Here is a 24,969-nt window from a genome sequence, read left to right on the forward strand (position 1 = left end):
CTGTGCCACCCTCAAGGTAAAGAAGTTCTTCCTCATGTTCAGGTGAAACTTCTTGTGTTTTAGTTTATGGCCATTGCTCATTGTCCTGTCGCTGGGCACAACTGAAAAGACTCTGGCACCATCCCCGTGGCACCCGCCAGTAACATATTTATGTGCACTGATGAGATCCCCTCCGAGTCTTCCTTTCTCTGGACTAAACAGGCCCAGCTCCGGCAGTGTCTCCTCGCAGGAGAGACGCTCCAGTCCCCTCATCATCCTCGCGGCCCTCCTGTGGACCCTCTCCCGCGGCTCCGCGTTCGGGCGGTGCTTCCCGGACCCCCCGCGGTGTCTCCGCCCGCCCTGCCCTGGATCCGGCACCGGCGCCGCGTCCCGCGGGGGCCGCGCTCAGGCTCCGCCCCCGCGCCGGCCCCGCCCCTCCCCCGGCCCCGGCCGCGCCCCGCGCGCGTGCGCCGCCCGCCGCCGCCGCGCAGGCGCCGTGAGGGGCGGGCAGAGGGTCCGGAGCGGGACGGGCGCGGCGGCCGCTCCCGGCGCCGTTCTCAGTGCGGCCCCGGCGCGGCCAGGGGGATGCGCCTCCGCCCGGCACGGGCGAGGGGACGTGCGCGAAGCGACGCCGCGCTCCAGGCCGGGTCCCCGTGCGCCCGCTGCCGCTCGTCCCGCAGCCCCGCAGTCGCGGAGCGCGGGCAGCGCCTCTGACCGGAGTCGCCCGCTCGGGCCCGGCCGGCTCCGCGGCTAGGGAGGGAGGGAGGGAGGCGCGCAGGTAGCGGGGCGGCCGCGCCTCGGCCCGAGCCCCCACGGGGGCCGTCGGGGCGGCCCGGCCTCCCCCCTGCCCTCCCTTCCCCCGGCGGGGAGGATGGTGCAGCCGCCCGTAGCCCCCGAGCCGGGCCGGGGCCGCCCTCCCCGGGGTCTGAGAGGATGAGCCGTGCCCCGCCGGGTGGTCGCTAGCGCAAGGATGACCACTCCCGCCCTGCTGCCGCTCTCCGGGCGGAGGCTGCCCCCGCTCAACCTGGGGGCCTCCGCCTTCCCGCACCACAGGGCTACCTTGAGACTCTCCGAAAAATTTATCCTGCTCCTTATTCTTAGTGCCTTCATCACCCTGTGCTTCGGGGCGTTCTTCTTCCTCCCCGACTCTTCGAAGCACAAGCGCTTTGACCTGGGCTTGGAGGATGTGCTCATTCCCCACGTGGACACCAGCAAAGGGGGCAAGAACCTCGGCGGCTTCCTCATCCATGGGCAGGGGCACGACGAGCACCGGCACAGGTAGGTTACCTTGCTCGCCGGCGAGGGAGCGGGACCGGGGGAGAGGGAGATCCCTTAGAATAGCTCCTTCCCGTACTGCTGTTCCTCCTCTCTCCGACATCCTCGTGTCTTCCCAACGTGTATCAACTTCTGAGCGCTAGCCTGGTGTCCTCCAGCTGCCACATGTAGCTGTGGCTCCATGTTTTCTTTCCCAGTGTGAATTTAGCCTTCTGGCGAGCGAGAGCTGGGAGGATAAATATGAGCTGTTCTCCAGTGACTGATTTATTTTCTCACCCTGGCCAATTCCCTGCACCAGTCACGGAGAGAATGGCATTTGTGGAGACAGGATAAGTGACTGAAAAACTACTGCATCTCTTCTGTAGCTATTATGTGCTTACTCAAAACAGCTGCATGTTGCTGAATAGTGTACAAGAACTTTGATCTGACAAAGACTTCATGCTGTGATCCAGAGGCTGTCAGTCTCTGATGTGCAGGACACGGAACTAGTGCAGATGGCACAACTGCCTTTTTCTGGCCCTTAAAATAACTTGTAATAATGTTATTCCACACAATTGAAGGTGCCGGTGGCTGAGTTGCCTTAATTGTATTTGCCAGTGTAAAGAAATTGGAGATAAAATAAGAGTATCAAGGGTAAATGTCATACTGTTGGTAGCTTTTTTGGGGCCACTTAAAGCTTTGTGTGGTGCTCAAGGCTGGGTCATGTGAAATTAAGCGTTCAAAATGGAGATAAAAAACCCTTAAATGATGGTTACACAGTGTGTTTGCTTCTAACATACTTTATTTGCTTAAATCCTACCCTAGTGCCTGGATCACAGTGAGGCTGACAGATCTCTCTTCACTGTCAAACATGTGCTAAAATACGATGATGGGTGATAAAATATCTGCGCTTCCATACTCAAATTAGTAATACAGTGAATTTTGAAGAAAGGTTACTTATGTTGGTAGTGTTCCTTTGAGAACAGTTTAAAACGTATCTTATTGGTGTAACAATTATTTAAAGGTTATTTGTGCTAAATTAAAAGGAGAGGTTTTAACTGACCTCTTTTTAGTAATCTGTTATAAGTTGTTAGGAATACCTGAATACTCTTGTATTTTTCCTTAAGGCATCTTTGCTGTTCGATGCCTTAAGCCACTTACATGAGCCTTTCTCGCTACCTGAAAGGGCATGGATACTTAATATTTAACAAGTACATACTTTGTCTATAATGTTAATTACTGGTATGGTTAAATGTTGCATTAAGCATAGGTTTAGACAGTCTCTAATATGCCTTTGAAGTTCTCATCTTTCAGTGTGGGTTTTTTTTGGTTTTTTTTTTGTGATCTTATTTCTTAGCTTCCCTGGTCCCTGTTGCACATTCAGTCAAAATCAGTTTCTAAAGTATAGGACAGATGAAACAAAAAAAGAGTTCAGGAATTTTCAGAACTCCAGCTGTGACTGTTGTACCTTGTGTTGCCCAGTAGATGGGCTGTAGAAAAAGGAGTTAGTTGCTAGTGATATTTCATGTGGGTCCTTTACAGGTTCCCTCTTGAAGTGTAATTACTGAGGCCACAGCTTTAGTAATGAAGTACATACTTTTTTATCTGTCATGTGTAGATAAGCAGTAACTTACAACTGACGGAACTAAATGCCTTTCTGTTTGATTGGGATATGTTCTTAAGCGAAGTGGTTATCCTGTCATCAGTTACTTCTCCTAGTGTTCCTCTACTGCTATAACTGTGTGTACCCTGCCCTCCACCACCCAAAATTTCCCCGTCATGTTCTTTTTTTTTTTTCCTATGGCCTCATTTTAAATTATTATTTGAGCAAGAATAGATACTATTGCTGTTGCTTTAGCCTTGCAAACCACTAGATTACTCCAGGCATATCTTAACTGCTTGAAAAGCCTGCCTGCTTAACCTGCTTGTAAGACCCTTGTGTGAATGCCGTAAGATGCACTGTGAAGCAGGGTTATGCGCTTTACTTTCAAAGCAACTTTGGCTGATTACCTTGCAGTCTTATCAACAGTTTATTTCCTGGCTTGCAGCTGATGTGGTGGCTGCTTTCCATAATGGAAAACACTTGTTGCCATTTTCGTTGTAGAGTTCTTGCTGCTGGATTGCAGGGACATTGCTGGATGGCATTTTGAGAAAGTATAGGGTCTTTGGTAGGGAGTTGTAGATTACTTGTTATATCTGTTCTGCCTACTGTCAAGGAGCAAAGTCAAGTATCAGCTACTCTATAAGTGTTGGGTTTTGGGTGGTGCAGAGGAGTTATGGTGCAAAAGATCAAGAGGAATTAACCTACCCTGGGTACGAAGGAGGATGCAGTCTAAGATGTGGAGTGTGAGGATGGATAGACAAGTTGTATTTCCAGAAATTGAGGGACTTGGGTAATCAGATCAAAGGTCTTTCATGTGAAGTATACACTTGATCATGAAATGACAGGTGTTTTGATTTAGTCACTAGAAAAAGTGTTTCTTCTGTGAATGTAGGTATTGACCTCTATCAAATTATAAAGTGCTCATATTAATATGCTGTTCCCTTGGTATATAGGCTATAATAATTTAATGCACGTTTTGCCCACTCAAATTTTCAGCTTTGTAGGCTCTTGGAAAATAATTTTATTTCTATCTTCTAGCAAAATATAGCAAAGATGTAGGTAGAAACTTGTCATGCAGCTGTGCTTTAGTGTTGGGTGTACAAACAATGGTTCCCACTGGACCTTTTCTGTATTCCTAGCATTGTTTTCCCACCTTGTCCCTTGGGCACCCTTGACATTCTTGAGTGCTTTTATTATTATTGTTACAGTGGTTACCCCTTGCTGACATTAACTTTACATCTTCCATTAAACTGGTTTCCTTACTGCTCCCATTCCTTTTTTTGTTTTCCCCTTCCAGACAGAAAAAGGCAGGGGGCAACTCTACTCCCTTCCTGATGTTCTTAAATATTCATTTAAGAATTATAGTCCTTGCCTATCATCCAAAGAAAAAGACATTTCATGTAAGGAGATGGTTAAAATCTGGAGTAAAACAGCAGTTTATATTTTGGGAAATGGGAGGGCTGTATTGCAAGGTAATAATAATTTTCAGCTGCTCATTTCATCGGTAAGCTCTTCATGTGCACTTGCAGTGTAGTGCATGGGGAATGAGTTAGTAATGTTGGAAAGATGTACCACAAAATTTTGCCTCTGAGGGGAGGGAAAGTGGAAAAGACTAGTCCAGGATATAGGAAGATATGTGTGTACACACAATTTTAAAAAATCAGTTTAATTTCCTGAACATGAATTTCTCTCCATTTCAAATAGGATATTGCAGAGGTTCTGGAATGAGACCTGTGTGGTTTTAAGGATGCATCTTGCCAAACTAACTTGAGCATCACTCAAAATTTGTTACACAGTTTTAGAAAACTGTCGCTTCTCCCAAGCTTCTGCATCTCCTGCCACACAAACATGCTTAAGGGGTTTCTTACTATTCAGTTACTTTTCAGATATCTTAGGTATTTTATTCTTCAGTACCAGGTCTAAAAGATAACTCAGTAACCAAATCAAAACATTCTTATGAACTTCTTGGCATCTAATGTAAATGAGTGATAATATAGATGCCCTGTAGTCTCCTTGATTTCTCAAATTTTTTGAAAACAAGATTATCTGCAATATAAAAATGGAGGGGACTTGTTTATTTAATGATGTGTCAAGCAGCTGCCTTTATATTACTTTACAAAAGCTAAGATCGTTTCTGTGGTAAAAGTGCATTAATCTTGGAGGCAACGAATAATGCAATTTTAGGAGCTCAAAGCAACAAAGCTACTTCGTAACAGCAATTGGACTACTATTGTGCAACAGTTAAGACCTTCAGAATTTGCAAGGCTGTATCTTTGGCTGCTAAGTTCCTGTATATTGCTTCAAGTCATAGTTTCTGTCTGTGCTTAAAAAACAAAAACAAAACACCAACCCTCATGTCATCAGGTTGATAGCAGGAGCTGTTAATAGAAGTGACCACCTCAACTACCTTGGCCTCAGTGAGTGAGTAGGTACAGATCACATTATATCATACTTTCAACTTTGTTCCTGGAAAGATAAAGGATATTGACTTCCATGTGATGCAAAGATATAAGCTCAGCGGTCTGACATGACCAATTGGGGGTCAGCAGCTGTATGGCAATAGTCCAAAGATGCTCTTTCTTCTGTTGCTCCATATGTGGGAGAGGTGTCCTCTTGTATTATATCTAAGGTTCTGCTGAAATTAGCGCATTATGTTGTAGGACGAGAAATACTTTCAATTTTGAATTACAAAATGCAAATTCTAGACCATCTGTCTAGATGTCCTCCCTCCTCCCCCCCCATCTGCTGAACAGCCTACATCATGTGTAGAGCACTGCTTTCTTGCTGTACTCCAGTTTGTCGAAGTATTTCCTCTATTATGAAAGAGGGGAGTCAAGAGCTGGTGTTCTCCAGTTCTCATCCTTTACAGTTAATATAAAAGTTTTAACTTGTTGGTTTTCTGCATGATCTACACTTTGTCTACATGCTGGAAAACAATCAGGCATGGGAAAACTGCAGGAAGCCTGCTAGCTGGATTTAGGCCAGCTAGTGGGTGGGAGGCAGTAGCAATTTGGTTCATTCGGAGTTTTGTAGATTAAAATCTCTAAAGAACTTTAGCATAAATGTAGGTTGCTTGATGATGGTAGCAATGTAGGCAGTAGTAAGCAGCATGGCTAGTTGTGGGCATATTGCACTATAAGAGTTCTCCCATCATCTGATCCTCTCAGTTTCCTATCGTAAATACAAACATCTTGATCCTACTCAGCTAGTTCTGAGTTATGGGTTTTTGTTTCCTTACAGCAAATGTCACCAAACTCGTAATTAGTTTTTCATACTGGTGTGGTATGTTTTCATAATAACTGAACTGAGACTGAATATGGGCAAAGAGGAAAAATTTTGTAATGCTTATCTTTTCTTCTAATGTCCATCCCTAAAAAGCCCATAAAGTTAAAAAAAAATGGTCAGTGCTTTTATTCTGCCATCCTGCACTTCCGTTACTGCAGCTGTCAATGTTGAGAAGAGACTGGTCTCGTGGGTAGGCAGCTGTTCCTCAGAGTAGTTATTCCAGCTAACAGAGTGGGAACTTGGGGACACCTGTTTGGGGATAGCTTGTGGGATTTGTTCTTTTCCCTTCATTTTCAGATGCAGGCTCAAGTGAGTGCTATCATCTGTCTTAATTCAGTAATTAGATTATCACTTCATTACTGAAATTCAGAGTTCTCTTGCAGGTTAGCTGTTTGCGCAGAGTGTAGTGTTCAACAGGCCAACAAGCCTATAAGGGCAAGAAAGGGAAAATAAGTATCTTTTTTCCTGCTGCCTCAAACTCTGAAATAAAAAAATCTGAGGGCTTCAAATGTCTGGTATGATTGTAACTTTTCTGAAGTATCTGCATTTACAATCTAATGATTTTTCTCTTTTTTGTTCAATATGACCTAGGATATTTGTCTTGAAATTCAACACATAGGTTTTGCTTTATTATTTTATTGTATTGAGAGTGAATACATTTATTCGTAAAGGGGGGGGAATGTTGGGAAAGGTTTTGGTGACTGCTAGGGTCTTGCAATAGGTTTGCTCATAAAATTTGTAGGATTTTGATTCCCTTTGTCTTTGTTTGACCTCCTGTCCTGTATGGAGGAAATTATGTAACTTCATTTATTGACTCTAAGATCTGGAGGTTCTGTATTATTGTTTGAGATCTTCAAATACTATATAATAAGGGAGGTAACTTTCCCTGATAACTTCCATTCTTGTTTTTTTGAGTACCTAACCAGGTACAGTGGTGTTTTTAAAATTTAAAAAAAAATAAAAGCTTAGAAGATAGGTTAATAACTAGCTTATAATATTATTTTGTTAGCTAGACATTGCTTTTTAGAGGTCTTTTTTGGCCTTGTTGCCAGAACAAACAAAGTTTGTGGACATGCCGTGTGTTTACCTGTAGCTCTTACTGACCCTTTGCTGTTCTACATTCCTCTCTCTTCCCTGTAGGATCTCTCAGCTGCAAAGGGTGACCTGTCAAAATAAGTGCTGAAGGAAGGATCACAGCTGTGAGCCCAAGAGTCATTTGTGATACTTGGTCTGTGTTAGTCAGTCTGCTCAAGTGTAACTCTGAACCAGCCACAGCACTTATCCTCTGTTCTTCACTGATCACTGGAGAGGGGTGGTTGGAAATTAATGCTATGGCATGGAAGGGCTGGGTTTTATGGGGCAGCAGTAGCAATGGGGTGTGTTACTGAGGTGGCAGGAAATATTGGAACAGAAAGCAGAAAGCCATTGGTGTGTGAACTACAAGGCTGTGTTAGTTCCTCTTCTTAGAGGACTTATTTGTCCAAATGTTGAATCATATTTGCGACTGTCTCTTGCTGCTTTTGTTTTTTTTAGATACACTTGTGATGCACACCGATGAAGAGGATTACCTTCCATGGTATTCAGCATTAGTTTCATTAATGTTTTATGTGCTCTATTACTTGCTAGTCACCTCTTAAATCACCAGAGGATTTTTAAATGCTTTCCCAGCTCCTTGCAGTAGTACTGCCATTGTGGCTTACAGTGGACAGCTAGCTATTTTCTGTGATTCTATTTGAGAGAGCAAGTTTGAGGTTTTCACTTGGCTTAACATTATGTAATCTGATCAGTATGGCATGAGCAAAATTACAGCTTTAAGGGAGTGCATGTAATGAAAGTATTTTCTTGCTATATAAAGCTTTAGGAGCTCTTAAATGAGTTTACTGTGTCTGTTAACACCAGGATGCAGAAATGTCAGTTTTCATAGAATCCTAGAATGGCTTGGGTTCAAAAGAACTTTAAATCCAGCTCCAACCCCACTGCATGAGCAAGGACACCTTCTACTAGACCAAGTTGCTTAAAGACCTGTCCAACTTGACCTTAAACACTTTCTGGGATGGGGAGTCCGCAGATTCTCTGGGCGACCTGTGCCTCACCACCCTCACAGTAAAGAATTTCTTCCTAACATCTGATCTAAACCTCTTTCAGTTTTAAGGCCATTCTTCCTTGTCCTATCACTACACGCCTTTGTAAAAAGTCCCTTTCCAGCTTTCTTGTAGGTCTCCTTTAGGTACTTGAAGGCTGCTGGAAGGTTTCCATGGAGCTTTCTCCAGGCTGAACAACCCCTGCTCTCTCAGCCTGTCTTCACAGAAGATGTGCTCCAGCTTTTTATATGTTAGTAGCCAGCTGGAAGACTTCTGCAAGATGATGTTCATCTCCTCTGAGTTTTAGCACTGTTTGCTGTCCAGCAAGGCACCTGAAGCTTTTGCAGACAGGCTGCATAAGTAGTTTCTCCCTCTCAGTTATTTGCTATCATATCTCTCTGTGACCTGCTGACATGTTTTAGCGTCTGAAGTGTACAGTCAGGCCATTTATGAGCAGGTGACCATCAGTGGTAAATCAAACTAATCCAATTTACTTTTTATTGGATCAAACTGGATGTGCTCACTAAGGGTAAGAAAAACATACCGTCTGTGGGAGCGGTATATCCCTTAAATCCTTCAGTGGGAAGGGGAGGATCACATCTGCCGTATTGTCACTGGATATCCTGCTGGATAAATAAACTTGTGCTGAATATACTGGCTTCTACATTTGGTTTAGGTTTGTTGGCTAGTAAGAATAGCTTACAGCATGTGCTGTTCTCTCAGCAGATTTTTCTGGATATGTTGCTATCTTTACAAATGTGTTGCATTTTGAGCGCTATTTGCTGTTTTTCCAAAGCAAGTTGTGGGATCTGCTTTTGCTCCAGAATGCTTTCATCCTCTCTGTAGTTTATTTAGAAAATCATAATCCAGAGCTGACTTTCTGGACCACAAACTTCCTGTTTGTTTTTGCTACTTTTGTGAAATAAAATTTGCTCTATGCTTTAAAAACAGAACTTGAAAAAACATCTACCACTCTCTTGGCTTGTTTGAGGTGGCAAAAGTAGAGGGAAAGATACTTAGATAAGAGGGAAGTTATTTTACTGGTTAAGATCCAATATTTGTCTTCTCCTTTTTTTTTTTTTTTTTTTTTTTCCCAAAGAAAGAAATAATTCTGTCCTAAAAAAATGATAGTGTGAACTAGTTTGACTAAGAACTGTGTGTTTCTAGTGACCTTTTAAATCTCTTAATCAGGTTTATCTTGGAAACAGTGATGACTATTTAATTCTAAACTTAATAATTGCAGATGATGCAAGCAGTGCTATAATCACACATCCTTAGTTTCCTAAAGGCATCTGTTCTGCTGTCACTGGCTTCTATTTGAGTGGAAAGTGTTCTCCAAGTTATTAAGTAATATATGTAGTGACTTCTGAATTGCGATGCACAGTGTTCTGGAGAAGAAATGACTGCAGAGGGTTAAGTGGGCTCTTCTATTTCATGGAGTTCTGATGTTATAAAGGGTACTCAAAAAAATTGAGATTTTCAAGTTTTCTACAGATGGTAGAATCTGTGGCAATTGAAATATTAATGGGTCTCTGAAACAGCCCTTTTCCAATAAATAGATAACAATCAAAACAAATAAGAAATAATGCTAACAATTAAATCTTAACTTTAGTTTTATCACTGTCTTGCACATTATTTTAACTCATTGTTACTCTGAACTGTTAAAAATACTGATTTACGTACTTAAAAACAGTCAAGTTGGATCTGCTGATTGTTATACTTGTTAAATTGGTCAAGATCGTTGCAGAGAAAAGTTCACAGAATCTGAATGCTACACCTGTTTCTATGTGAAATGAGTCACTATTTCACATGCCAGAGGATGGACCTTAACTGCTCTTCAGTAACTGTCACCCTGATGACTAAGAATTTTTTGAGTTTTGTGTCATGCCTGGGAACTTTTTGAGAGTTTGATACCTATGGAAGGATATCAGGGTATCTGTATATGTGATACCTGTGAACTGCTTGGTGAAGTGGATAATCAGTTGTCACTGCTATCACTTAAATACTTGAATGCAAAACTTTTAAAACCAGTGACTAATGAGGTGACTGATATTCTACTGGAAGTTTTTATAAGTAGCTTCTGTATGAACTTGGTTCAGCATTTTCTTGAAATAATATTGATGGACATGATGATTGGGAATAATTAAAAGTTTTACAGGTAACCAAAGGAGGCGCTTTTGTAAAAACAACACCAAAATCCACTCAAACCCGCCCCCCTCCAAACCAAACAATAAACTCTCCCATCACTCCATGTTCTTGGTATTTATGTGAAAAACAATGACAAATACGAGTGATGGAAGAGAACCTGGAATCTTTCTGACTGGCTTTTACTCAGCCCTCTGTTGGCATTGGAGCATTTGGCCAGCTGCTTGCTGGCCAAAACAGGCAGTGGGAACCGTTTATTTACTCAGAAAGCCAAATGCCTAATGGTGACTTTGTTCTTGAGTGTGTTGGTGAAACAAAAGAATTTTTGTCATTGTTATTAACACTCCATGTGACCCCCAGGTCCTTGCTTTGCTCTGTAGTCTTTTGATATGTTTGTTTTGGTTTCTATAAATCACTGGAGTACTAATTTTATTCCGATGGGTGTGCTGTTGCGGTTATGCGCAGTCATTCGCTTGACACCCCGTCTCCCCTCTTTAGACATAATTTTCTCAGAATAGCATCTGGCCGTCACACTGTGGTGGGACTAGATCATCCAATCTACTGCTATTAGAAAGAAAAATGAGGCTTGACATATTCATGTCAATTTGGCAAGGTGCCTGAATCATTATGCTCAGTGAAATATGTGACGTTTCAAGTGGTAATGTAACCTGCAGGAGCACTTGCAGGAGAAACTTGAGGCAGTGCAAAGAAAATGCCACCTTTACTTGGGCTGGAAGGTTTAGGTGCTGACAAAAGCCACCTGATCAATCCCCATCACAAGACTGTGGTTTAACCCCATTCAGGTATTTGATTTTACTCCAGATTTTTCATTCCCTAGAATTTGTTGGTGGTGATCCTAGAAAAAGTTAAGTGTCTTTTGAGTTCAAAAGCTGAAAATAAAAAAAAAACCAAACAAGGAAACATCTGTGGAGCTTCTTTTCATACATTAACAAGTAAACAAACTAGCAATTAGCCCAAACTCCAAAGTGGTAACTTTAAAGTAAGTTGTAATTACTTACTTTTCTTTGGTTCTCTAGCAAGTTTGTTTTGAACTTTCATGGATTCATAGTATGGAATTTTTAGAAAAGAAAAAGCAAGCTATGTAATATTGTCTAGTGTTTTAGTGACTGGAAAATATGCAGAAGCATAACAAATTAAATTATTCCTAAAATATGATACTTAAAAAATTCATTTTTCTATCTGACTTCTGTTAAGGAGAAAAAAATTCTGGAACCTGTACAGGCTATGAGTAGAGTTCTTCCAAGCTACCTTGAAAAATTCTCTTAAACTGCACTAGCCATAACCTTGTTCTTACCAGCTTTCAAGTGTATTCAATAGTGCTTAAAATAGAATGCCTTTTGAGATTTAGAAAGGCTTGTATTTACATCAAACTGTTAGAAAACATTTGTGGCAGATGGTTTTTGGATTTGTATTTTCTTTTCAGTTTCTGCTCTACCTCTCCTTTGTATAGAATTGTTCACTTATTTTTAGCAATTTGACCTTACTGTTTTCAGTTCAGTGCTCAACAGCTGAAAGGAAACAGGGCAGTGAAGGTGGCAAGTGCTATCCAATGGTTCTATAGTCCAGGACTTCTGAAACAGCATCACCATCTTCTATGCCTTGTGGAGATGGGAAAGCTGGGAGGGCAGGAAAGGGTAGGAGAAGTTGGATTGTAGTCTAACCCAGAAATTTTTCTTACGTTCCTTTATGCCATGCTGATTTTCAGATCACGAATAGCTTTTGCCCAGCCTTTCTCCCACAAAGGCTAGGTGTGGTCCCGAAACATGTTGTGGTGATGGATGGCTAATAATGCCTCTTCTTCTTTTAACCAGTTAATAATGAGTGAACTGTAGCCTCTGAGAAGAAACAGCGAATAAAAGCCTCCATAAAGCTGAAGAAATCCTCAAGAAAGGGATCTACACTCTGCTTTGACAGTCAGTTTAAATACCATGTTTTGTGTTACTTATTTTTTCTCCCATACCTTATTTCTGGAATCCAAAATGATAATGACTGAAGGTGACATAATATTTACAGGGGAAGGAATTAAGCTTCCATTTTCTAGTCTGAGTGCATAATTTTGCAGCACCTTTACTTGAGGGTTGGAAAAAACTTCCAGCTAATATTAACTTCCATGCGTGACAGTGGCTACAAGGATATGACCTTTTGCCACAGCATTAATCTTCAGAAATAGAATCTGTCTTTAAAATTGCGATGGGTGAGTGTTCGGCATCTTCTGCCACGCACAGAGGTTCTTCAGGCAGGAGATACACAGCAGTTATTTACTGGCTCATGCAGAGAGCCTCACCAGTTAGACTATTTACTGTAGATTAATGTGCTTACCAGCTCAGTGAGTCCCTGCTGGCCTAGAAGGTCTAAGGTAGGAAAATATCAGCCTCCTTTGATCTTGGAGTGGGTTGATTCTTGATCTGGCTGAGTCAACATATTCCAGCTCCACTTTTTCTTCAGCTTTCATGCCTTTTTGGAGTCAGTATTTTTCTCTTGGATTTAGTGTCTCATCAATAACACTCTGTTCCTTACCTTTGGTAGCTTATAGCTGTGAGAGTATCTCTCATAAGGTTCCAGTTTATTTTTGGAGCTCAGCCCAAGCTCACACTGGATTTTGAGTTGTAAAAGAGTTGAATTTCATGGTTTGGTGATCTTGGGACCATATGCTTGTTTACTCTGGACCAGTATGTTTGAAGCTATTAGGTCTGAACTCAAAATAAACATGACTGTTGCCTACAGCCAGTGAAGTGAAGGAAAGAGTTGTGAGTTGTTTTCTAGTTCCAAAGTGTTCATTAGTCAAATCAGTGGTGCTATTCCGTTTGAGTCATCTCTTTGTTATTTATGTAGTGTTATATAGTACATATAGCATGGATACATTTGTTAGTGAAATGATCTGTTTTTCATGAAAGAGGTAAGAAAGTTGCCATAATAGTTTGAGCTGATAAAACAGATTTTATTTTAATCTTTGAGGAATCAAACATTTGACTACATCTATCCATGAGCTACATTTTGTTGCTGGGAGTTTAGGAAGTTGTATACGGTGGTGGTGAAAGAAGAAATAAGACTTTATATGCTGGATGTATATGTGATTATATTACGCAAATTAATAGAGGAAGATAAGTGTGTACTGTTTATAAAGCTCTCTGAAAAACCTGAAATTCTAATGATGAAGATAATTCAAAGACCAAATTGATGAGATGTTTTATATCCCCATCTCTCTCCTTGTTTTGGATTCATGTTCTTAGCAACAGTACATCTGCATATTTTTTTGGTTGTGTCAAGAGCAGTTTGTGTCCAGCTCATCTGCTGTTGCCTACATCTAAAGTCTGTATATGTAGCCTGTAAAACATGTTGATATTTAACTGATACTGTAAATAGCACTGATAACTATTAATCAACATTTCATTGCATTAGCTCAATCTCTTAATGTTATCATAGGTTTATGAAAAATATCCATGATAGTTCTAGATGTACATACTACTGAGACATTTGCTGTATTTTTTTTCTTGTATCCTGACAATATTTTTTTATTGCAAATATGTATGAAAAAAGATTTGCTTAGCAATTCCCAAAGAAAGCCAAATCATCTTTGGATGAATTACTTGTAATGTGTAAAAGTAGTTTACACATCACAATTTCCTCTCTCATGATTTTTTTGTATTCTGTTATGTTTGCCATCGTGATGCTGACATCCTTACCTTGTTTATGGGTCAGTCATTCCTTAGACTTCGTGCTGGATTTTGCTGTCAGCAATATTGTTTACTCAGTTGGGAAAATGTTTCAATTGGGAAGATGTCTTTTACAGAGTGAAGCTTATCATTCATGTTCTTGCAGTTTGCTCATGAAGTGGAGCAAATGAGCAAACTCCACTGCATAATTTATGGCAATGATATCTATGTCCTTGAAGATATTCAGAAGCTTTCTGGACATGGTCCTGGGCAACCAGTTCTAGGTGTCCCTGCCTGAATAGGGGGTTGGACCAGATGACCTCCAGAGTTCCCCTCCCACCTCAAACTTTTTGTGATTCTGTGATGGGTGCTGTGTTCTTGTTGGATGTGCAAAAAACTGCTTTCCATATTCATACATGTACTGAACAGTGCAAGCCTTGTATTGTTATATTTCTTCAGGTGAGGAGTTAGTGATCCTCTGTTGCATTTCTGGCCTTTTTGAAAAGGAAAAAACTCACCACCCAGTTATCTGTCTCTTGAATCACAATTGTGTATTTCATTAGCCGTGTGGATTATTTTAATGTGGAAACTTATTAAAAGCACCTGGAAGGCTAAATAATTTGTCACACAGTTGTCTCTTATCCGCTGCTTTACTGACAAGATTAAAGAACTTCGGGAGTAATGAGATACAGTTTTGCTCTGTGGAACAGTGCAGATTAGACTGTACGTCATGATTTCCAGGTATTTTGTTGCTCTATCTTTAGTTACTGTTTTGGCTGATTTGCTAAGTAGAGAGGTATAAAACCTTGCCGTTCTTTCCCTCTAAGTAGTCCCAGAGGTGCTGAATGGGAGAAGGACTTATATTTCTGTTTTAATTATTCCAGTATTACTGTTAAGTATATCCGTACTGCAGTCTGTATCATTCTATATGAAATTCTCTTGAGTCACAGTATATATGCTCTGTCTATATAGATATACCTCCCCTCCCCTGCACCTCTTTCCCAGAAACAAGGATGACTGTCTTTAACAACAGAACGTGGTCTGCAGGTCCTGTCCTGTCAGGGGCTTTTATCTTCTGGAAGCTGTTGATATTCTGAGACTGAGTACAAACTCTTTTTTTTCTTTTTTTTTTTTTTTTAACTGTTGTTGCTCCATAATTCATCCAGCGTCTGTAAGCAGGACTATATTTTAAAGTGTAGCCACATAGAGGGAAGGGAGTGATCCTGCCAATCCTGCACTGGGAGGAGCTGATCTGTGTCTTTCAGGCAAATCCAGTGCTGCTGCTGTGCCACAGCAAGGAGGATGGAGTAGCACTGATGCTGTATTAGCCAGAAGGGTTGTGCATAGCAGTGTCTTGGTGTCAAGAACAGGAAGTAAAGGGAAATTGCTGTATTTAGACTGAGCTGCATATCTCTAATAGTGTTGATTCCTTATAATGGAAGAGGTTGTACCACTTCCTAGAGTAGATTCCAGGATTTTCCCCCTTGTTTGTCTTTTCAAGCTCTGCCATACAACATTGCAGTGCATGGCTTATGGTGCCCTGCATGGCGACTACTCTTCTGATTTTAAACACATTGATAGACAGGTATCAACTTACCATGTAGCCATATGGTAACAATTATGGGTGGAGGAGGAAGATGAATCTGAGCAGTAGGTGTGAATTTCCAATCCAGTATTTAAAGCAGTGTTGCTTCTGGGATGTGCAAGGCAACTTTGGCTGAGTGATTAAAATAGCATTATGGAAATGTGGCAGTTTGTGTCGACAGAACATCTGTGTGAGGGTAGTCACTTCCTTAGAGCTATGTAGGACCTGCCAGAGGGTTTCCTGTGCAGAGAAGTCTAGTACCATCTGCTTACCTGAAAGTTTGCCATTTCTGAGTCTGCATTATATGCTACTGCTACTTTTACTTTGTAACAGCCATTCTCTCTTTATGTGTGGGTTTGTGTTTTTTTGCTGGCAACTTATTTTGTATTTGAACAATTGAGAATTTTTAGACTGAGACCATACTCATATCATGGCTATTGCTTTAAATTGCTAACGTTCTCCAGCTGTTTTTCTTCTCTTGGTGAGAGTTTTGGTGTTTACTGCTGGAGATCAGGCTGCCTAGAGGATTCAGGGTGTAAACGGAGGGAGCTATCATACTAACTGTGGTACCCCTTTTGAACTCAGACATCAGGAAGAAGACATTGCTTCAGTCAATATAATTCTCATTTTTCTAGTATAGGAGGTGGTGAAAAAAGAAAGAAGTACCTGGTTAGGAACAGGAGCCTGGAGGGGAGGGGGAAAATTGAGCCAGGGCTAGTAGGGGACTTGGTGGTAGTGAGGAGCAGCAGCTTTTTTTCCTGGGAACCAGAGATGGAAACTGCACATGGAGAAAACGATAAGAGGGTGGGATGACTGTGAAATAGTGCCTTTTGGTTTCCTCCCCTTTTTCCGTAAGTAGAAAGAGATCAGTGTTGTCTGAGGCATAAGAAGAGGTGGGCATTGGCTGAGTTAGATACTAATCAGAGAAAGGAGACATTTGGAGGAAGGTGATACTCAGGTATGAATAAAATTTAGCATGGAGGAAGCACTGTCAGTGGGGTAAACTAGAGAAGAGGAAACCATATGGCTGAATGAGGGGATAGAAGTGATAGTAGGGAGTGGTTGTGGTTAATGGCTGTGTGGATTTGTGTGCAGAAAACATGCTTCTTATAACTTGGACTTTAACATTCCTGAACATGCAGGTCTGTAACACTTGAAGCTCATGTCCTGTTCTGCAGTGCCCCCAGCCATTTAATCTTGCCTATATCCTTGCCCCAACATCAGTGTGTGGGCAGTCCACCAGTTAAGAGACCTGATTTGGTCTGAAATGATCCATAATTTTTCAGCTGGCTCAACTCACTGCTGGCTGAATGGCTTGTTGCCTGGTCTCCTGAGTACCAGCATAAAGAGTAAGTGAGCTTGCTTCTGTAGGACCACTAAACCCCTGAAAAAAGAATGATTTGCACAGAGATGGTGACCAACATAAGGCATATAGAGTTAGAATATCCTTTATTACAAACCCCAGTATTTAGACTATTACAGTTGATCATGCTAATAATGCTGCAGTTGTACACAATCAGTCTTTAACCTAATAAAGCAGATATGGACTTAAAAGCATCCTTCATCCACTAGTTGACTTGTTTCTACAGAACTGCTAATTTTCTAGTCACGAGTGTCTCTGTGTCAGCGCCAGGGAAGCTGTGTTCCTGTGCACTCTGGCTGGTGATCAGCCCAGGGAACCCCCTGCTGATGGTGTGCAACTCTTATTTGCTCAGGGATATTTTCTTACCAGCCCACACAGATGGACTTCTCTGCCTCAGTGAAAGCAGTGTCATGTCTTCTCCAGCTGGAAGTTGTGTCTGCTGATGGGTTCCCTGTGAGTTTGTCCAAAAAATTTCCCAAAGCTTAATCTGCCATGGCTTTTGCATGCATTGATGATCTGTGCCCTTGGTGTTGTTTGGGATGTCCCATCAGTTTGTTTTCCTCACCATGGTTTTATACAATAATCCTCCGTTTCCAGCAGATCCTGGAGGCTGTTGAGGTATTTCATTTGGCAGTAATTGGTTATTAAACAGCAAAAATATAATGTGAAACTGTAGCTGGAGTCTCTTTTTTTTTTTTTTTTTTTTCTGCTGCAAGCTGATATGTGTGAAACCTTGTCGAGGTATTTTTTAATTCCTCTGTTGTTTACGTACATAGTAACTGATAGAGGATGACAGCCTCCTGCTATTAGCTCGAATGGTGGATCCTCTATGGATGAAAAGCTCCAGCATTACAATTTTGAAACACTAGGGTGTTAAAATGGTTGTCATAATTTTTAGTGATTGCTGCTGCTTAGTTTCATTAAAATACACACCCTTACCCCATGAAACAACTCTATACAGCAAATGTCTTTTGTCAGCCTATTTTCTGTTGTTCAGGCTCTGTTCTTAAGCTGCTTATTTGCTAGTTTTATAAGTCAGAAAGATCTTACTGCTCACAGTTGGTGTTTAACTGGTTTTTTCAGATTATTATTTGAAACTAAAAGCTTTCAAGCCCTGTTCTTAAACTAAAATCAAGGAAGTGGGTTGATAGAGTTTTTTGTTTGTTAATTGTGTTGCTTGAAAAGTTTTCTTAGTCTGTTTCATGGTTTCCTTGTTGGGTGGTGGGGTTTTTTTTGTTTGTTTGGTTTTTTTTTTGGCCAAATTCTTCTCAAGTATGTCCCCTCCTGTTCTTTCATTTCAAAACAAACTTACAGTGTCTATGTAGAATGCCACAGAAGCATCATCTGTCCTACCACCTGTGGAGAATGAGGCTATTGTGTTATATTAAGTACTTAAAGCGTTTGTGTCAAGCACTTCCTATTGCAAGGACTAAATGCAGCTTTCTCTGTGATATGTGATATTCTTAGATAGTGATTTCCACAAGCTTTTGATACCTGCTGGAGGAAAGTTTTGTTATGAAGGTAAACAGGTAAAATCCTGTTTCTCTTCTGTTAAAACATTCTCTCAGATATTGCTTTTTCTCTGTGTCAGGTGAAATGTTGGAAAACTCTTCATAGCTTATTAGTCAAACAAATATCACCTGTTCTCTTTTTGGGCTGAACTGCGTGAGTACGGACATGCTATAATCAGGAGATGTGCTGAGAAATTCCTTAAACACGTTCATATGCAGAGGGAAGAAACTTGTTCGGTTTCTGGCGGCTATTTGGGTCCTTTCCATTACACCTGAAGATTTTCTGCTTGCCTCCAGGAACTTTTTTCTTCCTCTGGGAAGGACTCCTCTGGACTTCATTCTTGTTTGTGTCCCCATCTAATCCCAAAATTCCTGTACAAGTCTAAGGTTATGAACCCAGCATCCCATCCTGGCACAACTGTCAGTCAGTGTAGTTGGTACAGAGGAAGGAGTAGCAAGTCAGTGCTTAAGATATAGTACAAGCCTGTGTAGAGCATATACTGAAATATTTGCTGGTGTTGTACAAAATGATTAATTTTCTTTAGGTAAAAAAATATGTAAGAATTATGTTTTTGAAAAACAAACTTTTCAGAGAATTTTAAAATGTTAAGTAGTATAATAGTTTCACATGCAGCTTGTGGGTCTGCGTGTGCTCAAAAGGGTAAGAATTAAGGTGTAGCAGAAACCAGTAATATTCTTGATTTTCAGGTGTTTGAATCTATTTTTTTTAAATCTGAAATGAGCCCTCTAAGCATGTCTAATTTTAAGATTCTGTTTCATATTGGATGGCTAAGTTATCAGCTTTTCCCCAGGAAAACGACTGTCAAAGCACCTTTTTTTGTCATTGTGAAAAAACAGAATTTACAAATATTCAGTTTTGTATAGAATAAAGAAAAATAATGTTTGTAAAGATTGTAGCATGGTAACTTCTGAGGAAGATGAGCTTTGAGTGATATGGAAAATGCAGTGATGCTTCAGACTCTGGAGCAACTTTTGTGATATATGCCAGATCGTAGAATGTACCACCCTTATTTTCCTTCATGGCTTCTGTTGATGGGTTTGACTCCTTGTTGTGGTTTTTTTGGGGGGTTTTTGTTTGTTTGTTTGTTTTTTCCCCCTATTGGACACTTAGTTTTGGACAGTAGTAGTAGACAATATTTAAGAGCTTGATGCTGTATGTGGGAGTGCTCTGGTTCTTTTTATTTCTGCTTGACGTTATGCTTCAGTATCTGATCTGCACCACCACCATCAGTGTGTCTGCTTTGTCCTGTATGTAAATGTGCTTATTTATAAAAAGTCCTTCTTTAATAAGACATAAAGATGACACATTGTTCTTTCATGAGAGCTCAGTTCATTGCTTTCTCAGTATCACAGGATGAGCTAAGTATTATTCTGCCTTGATTAAACTGTCTTTTATATCAGTAAATTATATAGTATGCAAGGTGGTGCTTCATACTGTTAGACTTGACCAAGGTGAGTAGAGTGTAAATATATTGCTATGTACATGTTTAAATTTGTACAGCAGCAGTGTTTCCAATGACTTAAAATGGTTTATAGTAGAAAATTCTGTGATTTGACATTGTTAATTGAAGTGGGGTTCTGAAGTTTTAATTAAAATTATCCTACTGTTTTTTGGTGCTGTTTGAGTCCCACATCAAAATAAACCTTAGATTTCCAGCTGAAGAGTTGTTAACTTTTTATCCTGCCCAATTCTCTTCTTCAATACTGATTTCTTTTTCTGTTTCTTATTCCTTTAGTCTATCTATATGTGTTTGTCACTCCTATTCCATGTGAAGTTCATTCATCTTTATTACTTTAAAAAAAAAAATAAAGGCTGTCTCATTGGGATACTGGTTGGAAAGGAAGATCTGATGTTTCAGTCAGTATGGTGTTAGGAGACAGGAAGCTATTTAAATTCATTTTGCACAGGGCAGGTAGCACTCTTCTTCTCATTCAGTTTTCATGATAAAATGTGAAGAGATCCTAAATTTCTTAACATTTTAGTAGGACTTGGGCTTTTCAGAGTACCTTTTTAGAAGTAAGATGGATTCCTAAAAGATAAATTTCTTTTCCCTCTATATTAGCATTGTAAGTACTTTGACAATCAGATTTAAGACTTTGTTCTGCAGAGGCTAAATATTCTGCACAGAAGTAATTAGCTGCAGATGTTAACTCAAGTTTCTTTAATCATCAAAAAATCTGAAATAATGCCTATTTTTGATTGTGTTAGTGCCTTGAGGCAAATGTAGTTGTATTCTCTTCTGCATTGTGTAAGCAGAACAGGTCTCAATGAGATGTGTTTGATAGAACTGTAGTGATTGAAAACTCTGCGTTGTTGAACTTTGTGTAACTATTGCTTTTTCTGATGAAGTGTTTTTGTACCTGAATGACATTAAGACACTAAAAACTGAATGAGTTTACTTGTATATAGTTGAAAACTTATGTAATTTGTTTTATTTACTCCTCACTAGTGAAAGTTTTATTCATTGCTGTTGTAGTCTTAAAAAGTATGTCTCTTCCTGAAATAGTTGATCTGATTCCTCTGAAAATCTATTTCAGCTGATACTGTAACTATGAAACTAAGAAGTTTCATGTAAGCTTAAAATATTTATGCAGTCTCTGGTCACCCTTCTTAGCATTGAAAAATGCGTGGCTGCTAGTGTAAGTGCAGCTGTAGGAGTGTTTTCTTCATTGGTAAAACTTAAGCTGACTCTAGCAGCTATGACATTGCTTCCAGGTCCCAAGGAAGTCGCTGACTTGAGCTTGGCACCCTCCTTTTTTTGCATAACATGGCTGCTACAGAGATGAGGAAAAAATGCCTTTGCTTGGTGGTAACAGCACGTGACAGATTCTCAAGATAAGTTTTACCAATTCTGTTCATGTCAACATTCATAACATGGGAAGCAAATAATTTCCAAAGGATGATCCCTTGCCTGTATGGGTTTTATTTTTTGTGTTTTGCCTGTTTTTTGTTTGTTTGTTTTTGGTCCATCAAAGGTTATACGTGTTCCACACTTAATAGTATAATCTGTATTGTTTTACTAACTAGAAGGTACTATTTGTTCTTTTTATTATGGTTGGGAAAGAAAACCAGAGATATGTTGTAAGTTAATATTATTTATTAACGGAGTATTACCATATAATGATTAATGTAAATCCTGGCTATGTTCCAAAATCTTATAGAAGATACCTGGGAATACTCAGGTTCTTTTTGACTTGCAGTTTTGCAGAGGGTGTCGTCTTCATGCATATGGGATGTGCTTCGACCATCCTCTCACTTCTGCAAGTTCTATGTGCCCACTCAATCTGTGTTTTTGAAATTCTATTTAAATACATCTCCCCAAGGATTTTGCTCATTCCAGAGCTGCTTCCAAAGGCCATACCTTAATTACAAGGCAAAGGGAAAGAATTGGGAAGAGACAGTAAAGGATTAACAAGCAGCAGTGATCTTTAATGGCCAGTGTGGAAATCCATGAATTTAACATATTGGACATCTGGAAGTAGCGATGTTTTTCGATTGTCTAAAAAAATACGTATAATGAATTAAAGCTGAAGGAAAAAAAAATACAGAAAGGCAGTCTTAGGATACCAGTAGTTAAGTGGATTGTCTTCTTCCGTGAATTGCTGGATGAAAGAAACAAGATGAAGCTCTGAGGGTTTATTACTGTATGGGTTAAGAAAAGCTGAATTTAAAATATATGGAAACAAAGCAGAAAGAATGCCCAGACACTGGCAATCTGGGCAATGGAGAAGTTTCCATTGCTGAACAAAAGATGTGGAAAGAAGATTAAAAGTTAAATTACATTTGGCTTGAAGGTGACACCTAACTATCTACAAAGACATGTCAGAGGCTGAGTTTTGGTTTAGACAAGAGAGCAGATCTGAAACAGGATCTGTGAGCTTCCATGACAGAGATGAGAGATTTAGGGAGCAAAGTGGCTGAAAGCCCAGTTTCTTGGTCTAAGATTTGACTGCAAAAGAGATCAGTTAGGGACATGATTTCACAGAAGTTGAAGGAAGTTTTGTTTGGAGAAGGTCTACAGGGACTTTAGGAGGTGATATTAAGTATTGAAGGAGAGTACCTGTGTCAGTGTGTTATTTCTCTCTTCTCCCTAGCATGGGCCAAATAAGTCAAATGATGCAAGTGAGGAGGACTGGCTTTCGGAGTGGTGGCCATGCCTTTGTAGAAGACCAAGGAAGCAAACTAGCCTACGTTGGTACAAAGAATAGTAAAGGAAAGAAGGAAGTAGGAACATGAAAAAGGTCAAAATGAAAACTGAAACTGAATGGAGAGGGATAGGAGTTGAATAAGGACTCTGTCTCACGTTCCTTATGTTTGAGGAGCATTACTCATGTTCATATGCAAATCTAACCACTTGCTAGAAATAAATTCTACTGTCATTTTTGTTGAAAAGAAACCACTCAAGGAATATATTATTTGGTTTAATTTTCTGGGCTATGAATCACAGAATTATAGAGTACCTTGGGTTGGAAGGGACCCACAAAGGTTTACTGAGTCCGCTCCTGGTCCTGCACAGAACAACCCCAGGAATAACACCGTGTGCCTGAGGGTGTTGTCCAAACACCTCTTGGGCATCCACTTTCCTGAGGAGCCTCTTTCAGTGCCTGACCACCCTCTGGTGAAGAACCTTTTCCTAATACCTAGCCTAAACCTGCCCTGACTCAGCTGACAGGCTGGCGATGCTTTGCCTGATGCCCCCCAGGACATGGTTGGCCCTCCTGGCTGCCAGGGCACTGTGGACTCACATTCAATTTGACGTTGGCCACGACTCCCAGGTCCCTTTCCACAGGTTTTCTGTATCTGCGAAAGTGTAACGATAATTTTTCAAAGGGAATTAAATCTGTTCCCTTCTGATGTCATAATGATCTGTTATTATCTTCCTTAAGGGAGAGGGATTGAAATGGGGAATATTCTGCATTTTGGCTTTATTCCCAGGCCATCACTACAGACATGCACAGGTAACTATAGCACATCTATTACGTGTAGGTATTGCTGTCTTAACTAAATCAGTGATCAAGTAGGATGTTTGCAGATAAATAAAAGCATAATGTTCTCAAAATAATTCAAAACATCAACAAAGAACAGTTTGACTTTCAGTCTTTTTTTTAAATAACTAATTTTTACTACTAAGTTGCCACCTATCTACTCTGCCTGTGCTAGAGTTTCAAACCATGTCCATCTGCAAGGGTATTTTAAGCAAAGGTGAAAACATATTTAGAAACTGGGTTTTGGACAAAGACTGTGTTAGAGAGGGTAGTTTGGGACAACATGTTCCCTTGCAAACATGCGTAAGATTATTCTTAAAAGTCTGGTTGGAAAATCTTTATAACCAATACATTGACACTGTGTTTTTGATACACTCAAGTTACCTTAATTCCTGCAGGATTCACTTATTTTCTGATAAAAATATTCCTTTCTAACCAGTGATCTCTGACTAAGGTCATTACCTGAGGAAACAAAACTTCAGTAAAATAAATACAACCTTAACTTGCCTTGAAAGAGAAAACTCTTGGTAAGTAGCAGCCTCACTGTTAATGGTGGTGGAGCTTATCCCTTTAGCTGTCACAGGTATATACAGATCTGGTACTCCTTCATGAGCATATTTTCTACTGCCTCAGAGCAGCCCAGCAAGTTGGGATGCAAGTGGTCATTTCTGCAAGATGATCATGATGAAAACTAAACATGGAAAAAAAAATCAGGCCGCTTCCTCCGTACGCACTTGACAATAGAGAGTAATGCAGCCATCCATCCAGGAAGGGGGATCCAGCAAGGAGAAAAATCAGCACAGATGCTCCTTTCTTCCAGTTCTGTCTCTTCCAGACTCTGTTCGTGTAAGGGGCAGTATATCTCTCCAGTTTTGAGATATATAGACTTGTATGTCCTTGTATGCTGGGAATTTATGTTCTCCATGTGCTGGGAGAACAAACATGTTGAGGTTGTAGATGTTATAAAATCATATAAGCTGCAAGATTGGAGTAAAAACAACATTTGTAGTTAATGTGTGAAATGTTTTTTAGGCACATGCTCTCAAAGGTTTAGGTGTGTTTTTTTTTTTTTTTTTTTAATTAGTGCCTGTTTTTTTGTTTTACTGGCTCTAAAAGCCTTGGGTTGGAAGTCAAACTTGATCAAAGGGTAAAAGTTCAGAATTTCCACGTGGGAGGTTGTTTCTGAATGACAGGCTTACAAAAATATTTATGTGCTTTACCAGTTCTTGCCTATCCACTTGCTGAAACTCCAAATGATAATAAACTGGGTGTCCTTTGGCTCTAGTGAACCAGTCTGCTTTTTTAGTGGAGAGAACAGTTGCTGGTGGTGAGTTTGCTTTTCTTGACTCCATTCTAATTTTTTTCTTTTTTTTTTTATCTTGAATCTTACAAAGAAATTTGAAAACACTTTTACAGGTTTGTTTTTTTTTTTCAGTTCACTTTCTAAAGAGCCTGCTGTGCCACAGCAGATAGGAAAGACTT

The 24,969-nt window shown here is 40.3% G+C and overlaps 1 protein-coding gene across 1 annotated transcript in view; it reads left to right on the forward strand.

Annotated features, from left to right (window-relative positions):
- The first annotated feature begins 852 nt into the window (after window positions 1-852).
- Window positions 853-24,969, forward strand: part of MAN1A2 (mannosidase alpha class 1A member 2) — a 136,519-nt gene continuing 112,402 nt past the window's right edge. The window contains exon 1 of the mRNA XM_027885295.1: window positions 853-1,257. Within this exon, the coding sequence (XP_027741096.1) occupies window positions 950-1,257 (308 nt within the window). The 5' untranslated portion in view covers window positions 853-949. The remainder of the gene's footprint in view (window positions 1,258-24,969) is intronic.

Source organism: Empidonax traillii, unplaced genomic scaffold, assembly GCF_003031625.1.
Source record: "Empidonax traillii isolate 1590-97213 ecotype Southwest subspecies unplaced genomic scaffold, ASM303162v1 scaffold163:size1593379, whole genome shotgun sequence".
Lineage (NCBI taxonomy): Eukaryota > Metazoa > Chordata > Aves > Passeriformes > Tyrannidae > Empidonax > Empidonax traillii.